This window comes from Limulus polyphemus, unplaced genomic scaffold (genome assembly GCF_000517525.1).
Source record: "Limulus polyphemus unplaced genomic scaffold, Limulus_polyphemus-2.1.2 Scaffold102, whole genome shotgun sequence".
NCBI lineage: Eukaryota > Metazoa > Arthropoda > Merostomata > Xiphosura > Limulidae > Limulus > Limulus polyphemus.
This window is the reverse complement of record NW_013665712.1, coordinates 1,065,748-1,073,221: the sequence shown is the minus strand read 5'-3', so window position 1 is coordinate 1,073,221 and position 7,474 is coordinate 1,065,748. Positions and strand designations below refer to the sequence as shown.

The 7,474-nt window shown below is 31.7% G+C and overlaps 1 protein-coding gene across 1 annotated transcript in view; it reads right to left on the bottom strand.

The window, feature by feature from the left end:
* LOC106470216 (ATP-binding cassette sub-family D member 1-like) overlaps positions 1 to 7,474 on the bottom strand; it is a 30,888-nt gene that overhangs the window by 16,079 nt on the left and 7,335 nt on the right. Inside the window, exon 2 of the mRNA XM_013930759.2 lies at positions 5,792 to 5,972. Coding sequence (XP_013786213.1) covers positions 5,792 to 5,972 — 181 coding nt within the window. The remainder of the gene's footprint in view (positions 1 to 5,791; positions 5,973 to 7,474) is intronic.

Here is a 7,474-nt window from a genome sequence, read left to right as displayed (position 1 = left end):
ACAAGTCCTTTCTTAAATAAAACTAGTTTATTCTTTCTCAATTCAACTTTGCAATACACTTAATTTCCACAGTCAATCTAACTTAACTAATTTTATAAAAACACGTTATAATTCACAGGGAACGATTCACGCACTTACTTACTACCATGCTTGACTCAATTGTCCATCTCTATCTGTCTACAATTCTAACCTGATTAATTGTCTGCCGCACTTAGATACAAGAATAGAGGGCATCTAGCAAATACTGGATTATTCGTGATGCTCGCCGATCTTTCTAGAACGCATTACGTGTTACCAGCATCACATGACTTCTGCTGTCGTAACAATATCTTTTTCTTAGTTTAACTAAAATGACCTAAGTACTTCAAATTCTATACAACTGCGTGAAAAAAAAACCTATCTTGCAAATTCTGCAGATCGGTATACTTTTGTATTACAACAAGTTACATCACCATATTGTTATTGTATTACAGTAAGTTGCATCACCATATTGTTATTGTATTACAGTAAGTTGCATCACCATATTGTTATTGTATTACAGTAAGTTGCATCACCATATTGTTATTGTATTACAGTAAGTTGCATCACTATATTGTTATTGTATTACAGTAAGTTATATCACCACATTGTTTTTGCATTACAGTAAGTTACATCGCCATATTGTTAAATAATACCTCATAACTTTCACGTGAATAGCCATACTTTCTGATCAGAATAAACAAAAATTATTTAATGGCAACAATATTTTCACATTCACTACGTATATAATTTCAACCAAGTAGACCATATTAATATTACCACCATTTTTTATAACATATGACATACTCAGTCATCTAAAAAGAGAAACTTCATATGCACAAGAAGTTAAACCATACTTTAAAAAGTACATTAAAATCTACTGTGCGAGTGTTTTTCTATCGAGTTTTTTTTGCAAATATATCATCCTACCTCATGGTATTGCACATAAAAAAACATACAATGATTTTACTGCTACTTCTAACACAGTTTTACTAGAATAACATACATGCATAACAAACATTAGTTTCTACTACTGTATTTTATAAATCACAATTAACAGTTCACATAAAAATCACTAATCAAATGTTTCACTGCATTTACTAACATTACATAATATTTGGTAAACAAAAAAAAACAAATTATTATGGACAAAGAAAATTTCAAAAACTTGTTTTCTTAAATAAATTTCTGTTGTATCACAATGAAACTTTTAACCTCCATTATGTTACCAAACTTAACCTCCAAATTTTCTGTACGACAATGTCCTACTTTTGCCACAATATAAGTAATCTACATTTAAATACAGAAAAACTAACTATAAAATCACAAGTACAGCATGCTATTATCATTTAACATGCACACAAACAAGGTAATTGCAGGATAACTGGCCTATCAAGAAGATCTTTATCACTTACATAGTGAAAACCATGCATCTGCAACCCAGCTCACTTTTCGTGTCAGCATTAAATTTTATTGGGTCCAAAGAACTCAACCATTTGGAAAAATTGTGGTCCCCTTATATTTTTACACAAAACAAAAATATCAGAACTTTTTAATTTTCTCATTAACTTACTAGTTGCAATAACATTTGAATGTTTTCTACATTGCACAGATTTACCCATGGTAATTTACCTTGCGTTTCTCACTTTACAGAAAAGCAAGGAAGCACATGATTTTGAAAATTCAAATCAAATTGCAACATGGTGAATTCTGTAAAATGTGACAAAGCATTTCTGCTACCTGTAACATCACATAAACAGTATGGACACTGTGGTGTCAAATGAAAGCAAAATGCAGACAAAATATCTCAATTTTTATTGCAAACTATATGATGGGTGAATAGAATGAGAAGAGCAACATGAAGGTAAATATCAATTGTAGTTTGCACTCCCAGAATACATAAAAAACAATCTTCTCCATTTCACAATTTAAAATTTCAACATTTACATTTATAAAGTTCATTAATGTAAACATTGCACACTAGGCAACTACTATGTAATATAACCCATTTTCAACCATGCATTCGTATCTATTCTGAAAAATGTAAAATAATCCAAAGTAACAATATAAACATCACATATTAGCTACTCTAGTAAATCTAAAAGTGAAACAGTTTTTCACAAACAAGACATCAATCTGTCCTTAAACAGTTGCTAATCTGCTATATTCCAACAAGTACATTTATTCAAGTTCAATGCAAATGTGATACAGTGCATATCTGTTGTTAGGACTACACTTCCCTTTGTCAATATTCAATAGTGTATTTTATCATGGGATCTAACAATAAAATAACTAAGTCAAAGGTACATTTACTCTATCTTATTTACGTATATAAAGATATTGTTTTTATGCTTCAAATTCCAAAATTCTGAGCAGCACAATAAGTGGCATTAAAACTAATGCTCGTACTTGACACAAAATATCACAAGTAAAAACAAACTTCTTTGTATTGTTGACAAAATGCAATAAAAACACAACACCTGGGTTTAGATATAACTAAAGGAAAATTGTGCTCACCAGAATGGCATTGATCGTCAGAACCCCAATAAGGAAAATGTAATAATTAATGTGCGTGTACTTAAACATATGAAGCCTGAATACACAAGGAAAACCTTATTCACAGTTCTATGTATATCAGTATATATACACACATACATACTGCAATCTATAAAGTTTACAATGTATGAGATTACTGGTTTTTGTTTTCTACAGGTATTAATTATAGCTGTTTTTTCAATGTACTTAAATTTACACAACAGTTTCCTCTGTTAACAAAATGCAGAAAAGAAGGGATAAGATTGGGTGACGTTTATTTTTCCACATATAGTAAATGTAATGGAGTCCTGCTTACATCTACGCATCTAATAAGCAGTTACTAGCATACGTGATGACACACTACTTATATATATATCTAGGTCAAAAATACTTTAAATACTAAGTTTTAATCATATGCTAAATATATCTGGCTAAGGGTACACATATATATTGAGTAACTACAATGTTTCAGTGTGCTTTCTGAAGCTGTAAACAAAGCTGGGACACAAAAAAATTAAATACCTGTACACTACAATATATATATAAATTGATGTATCAAAACCACCACGCTTTCAAAATTGCTTAAACATATTCTACAAGATTTATTTCAAGATAATACAATCAATTTTCTGATGTAAGTGCCACTCCTAATCTCAATAAAACATTAATAAAATGCTTGAGAAAAAATGCCTCAGAATCTTATTCATTGCAAAGCTAATTTTGAAATATTTTGTAAGTTACACAAATCAGGGTATGAAATTAATGTGTGCTTGGTGCAAATTCTCATAAAAAATCATGTTGGGAACATAAAAATAAAAATGGATGGGGCCAACTGATATGAAAAAAATTGTAGCAATTGTTTCACACATTGGAAAACAACATTGTTGTTTCCAACCAGTAGAAAAGGAAATGTACTCTTAAAATGTTAAGATTATGTTTTTAGTACCATGAATTTATGAGTTTGTGGTACTTATCTACTGCAAATACAGGGTTTCTTTTGCTTATGTTGTCTATTAACTCATAGATCATTCCATTTCTATAGTTAGTTGCCTATACCATTGCTAAGTCTTGTTTGTAATTAGTAAGTTTTTCTTTTCATATTTGGATACTAATATCCAAGAATTTTGGCCAATACCAAGTCAGAAAATAGTCCTTCATGACTTCCCTGAAGAGGCCAAAATGTATGATGAAAACTAGCTAGTAATTAGTATCTAAATATAATTATCAAAGTTACTAATTAAGATTACACTTAGACAATTCTATAGGCTACTAACCACAACAACAATTAATATACAATCACCACAGCCTTACTATAAGTACTTGTAGATCATTTGGTTGATTTCTACTAATATAATGAAATAAGTGTTGTCCAACTGGGATTAGAATCCATTTCAGGTCCATACATAAAGTTAATTTACAGGCCAGTTTTGTGTTGGCCTACCTCTGTCAGTGACAGTTGCTAAAAATCACATGGGAGGAGACTTATATAGAGTATTTGTATAATCAGCAGTTTATGCATGTCACTTTTCAACCCAGTGAAATCTATATATGCATAAACATATATGTGTACAAAGTGCATTAATGCAAAAACTAGAAACTAGGCAACTATTATATAACGTACTCATTTACAACCGTTCAACCATACACTTGTATCTATTCTAATAAATACAAAAGAGTCCAAAGTAACAACAGAGACACCACATATTTATTATTATTTACCTTATAATTTATCTAAGCCTAGATCTAATATTGAATAGTAGAGCAATGGCAACAACTGTAAACATCTTTAATGAACACATATTCCATCTTCAGCAACTCTATGAAAATGACAAATTGAACAATCTTTAGAACAATTACCAATACAAAAATAAAATTAATAGTGTTAGAAAAATGATAAAACATTCAATTCAAAAACGAGATAATGAGTTTGGCACCTCCATTTACAGAAAGAAAACTTTTACTGATTTGTACACACGATTTGAAAGTTTTCTACTCAAACCATTCAAACTAGACTTAAGTCTTAACTCTTCTTCACAGGGCCTACTCGATCTGCTCAGATTACACCTCTATCCATAATGAAATAACCTTCCTTCACAATACCTTAAGAAAAATTGGGTATCCTTCATCCTTACTACAAAACTTAACACATAACTTTCTTACTAAGAAAATAACTCCACCACATAATTTCCAAACATGTTCCACACTCCCTCTAAACTTGTTATTCCTTACCTTAAAAACAAAGTTTTATTGTTAAAACCCAACTCAACAAGCTACACATGTCCTACTACCCTCAGATTAAACTCTGTATTGTCTTCAAATTGTCACTTCTTGTCACATGGAATATGTGTAATTCTGAAACATTCATTGAAGATGCTTACAAATTGTTGCCATTGCTCTGCTATTCATTATTAGACTTCATATTTCCCCAAATGTATCAATATCCTAGATCTAGACTTATATTAGTAACAATAAGCAATGCAGGTGTCCTAATGCTAACCAAAAGGCCTAGATGAACAGAAGGTCTGAGCAATATTGATTAAGACTTGAAAGTTAAGAGATCTAAGCCATATAATGCTTCATAATTACTATCATTAACACAGCAGAAGTACAGATTCTTGTTAGTATACTGTTTTATAGATTTATGCAATCTAAGCACTAGACTGATACTTATATGTAGATGTAAAATAAATCATAACATGCCATCTTGATTTGATACTTATGCTTGTGACTACTTAGGTCCAAATATAGAACCATCTATGTCTAGGTGGTGATGAAAATTTGCCTGATGTAGGAAAGTCTCGAGTCATGAGTTAGCCATAATAATGCTGTGAATTTGTTCTGAATGCTTATGTATTTGAAGAAAAAGAAAACCTTAGTAATATATGGACACTTATACTTTTGTTGATTTTGTAGGGGGGGGGGGTGAGTTTACTTAGGACAGACACATCTCTTATGCCACCTAAATATTTGACAACTTGTAAGAAAGAAAAATGTACTCATTCATATAGTCGATCATAACACTTTCTGCACAGGATTTAAAAAAACATACAGAACTGTGTACAAGTTTTTAAGAAAAAAATTGACCAACTAATAACAAATGAGGTTTCAGTGCAAAACTGTGAATACATCTTAATAATAAAATAAGTAAAAAAAAGTGTTTACCTGGCAACTAGAATTAGTGATCAGATTATGAGGAAAGATCTTGCAAGCCAATTATCAAATTCATCAAAAAAATTACCATTTTCTGTCTGTTGTTTTCCAGTCAAAACTGGAAGAGAAATGATAATCATTCCCACAGCACTCCAACAGTACTTCATGAGGAACTGCTCAAGCATGACATAGTAAAGACGTTTGTTGAAAATTAGATTCATCTGTCTGGCAAGAGACCTATAGCTTCTCTGTAGCATTGTTAGTTCAACCTTTTAAAGAAAACCATACACTGTAAAACTTACAATTAAATAATCAAAATGAAAGGTTATAATTCTTTAAAACTAAGTCTTCATATAACTAACTATTTCTTTCAGATACTAATATCAAACTTGCTGTTACTGTACTATATAGGGTAGCACAAAAACCTTGTCAAAGGGTTGAAAAAATCTAAAAATTAAAATCAGGCATAATTGCGAGATCAGGTTTAAACTATTAGCTAATTCTTATATATATGTGTGTGTGTGTGTGTGTGTGTGTGTGTTGTGTACACATACATACATACAAAAATATAGTGTTAACTGCATCTTAAAAGAAAGAAATGCAGATGATAATGCAGCAGCATGTCACAACACATATGAGCCGTGACACCATGGGTGATAGGTTCAGTCTCAATTTATAGATTTGATTCAGTTTATGGTAAATTCCTGGTCATTCAATATGCAATGCTGCCATAGATAGAGTTTGGCTAGAGGAATATATCAGAGCCATTTCTCCAGAAGGATATTCATTAAGTGAAACTAACTACACGATGTGTAGTCAAAGGACACAAAATATGAAAGAGGAAGGCCTTCAAAATTCTTCACTGAAGCAGAAAATCTCACACAACAAAGCATTTAAAATAGCAAAGGGCTTTCAAACCACACACAAAGCCAATTCAAAGTAATGTCATCATCTACACAGTGAAAGCTACGGTTATAGTAAGAACCCTCTGACCTCAAATAAAAGCTGTTGTGATGATGCTAGGCACATCTTCTGTTACCTTTTATAAGATAACCAAGGATATCAAGTCAACAAAAACTCATAAGTCATAAAGTTTTCACATTTACAACTCCATGTCAAAATTAACAGTTGTTTTTCATCAAACAACATGAATTAAGATCACAGTAATCCCATTTAACAGCATGTATAGTCTTCCAATACAACTCCAAGGGACTGACAGAATACCTAGTCTATCAATACAGACTCAAGGGACTGACAGCATACTTAATCTCCTGATACAGCTTCAAGGGACTAAAATATCTAATCTCCCAATATAGCTCCAATGTATTGACAGCATACATAATCTTCCACTACAACTCCTGGTTACTGACAGCATACTTAGTCACCTATTGTGGCTCCAAGAGACTTTTGGTTTGCTTAAACAAGGCCTAGGAAGCTGGCATCTAGATGCAGTGAAAGGCATATAAAAGGTCTGTCAAGATGAATGGTCTAAGAATGCCTTTGTCCTTTAGAGAACCTTTTTATGATGGAAATTGGGGAATCTACTAATATCATATAACCATGGCCATCAGAGGGATAAAGGAGTTTCAGTGGCAGCACAAGACCTGTATAAACAAATTTAAACATTTAAAGATGTATTAAGTACACATTTACTTGTTTGTTTTTTGAATTTTGTGCAAAGCTACACGAGAGCTATCTGCATTAGACGTACCTAATTTAGCAGTGTAAGACTAGAGGGAAGGCAGCTAGTCATCACCACCCACTGCCAACT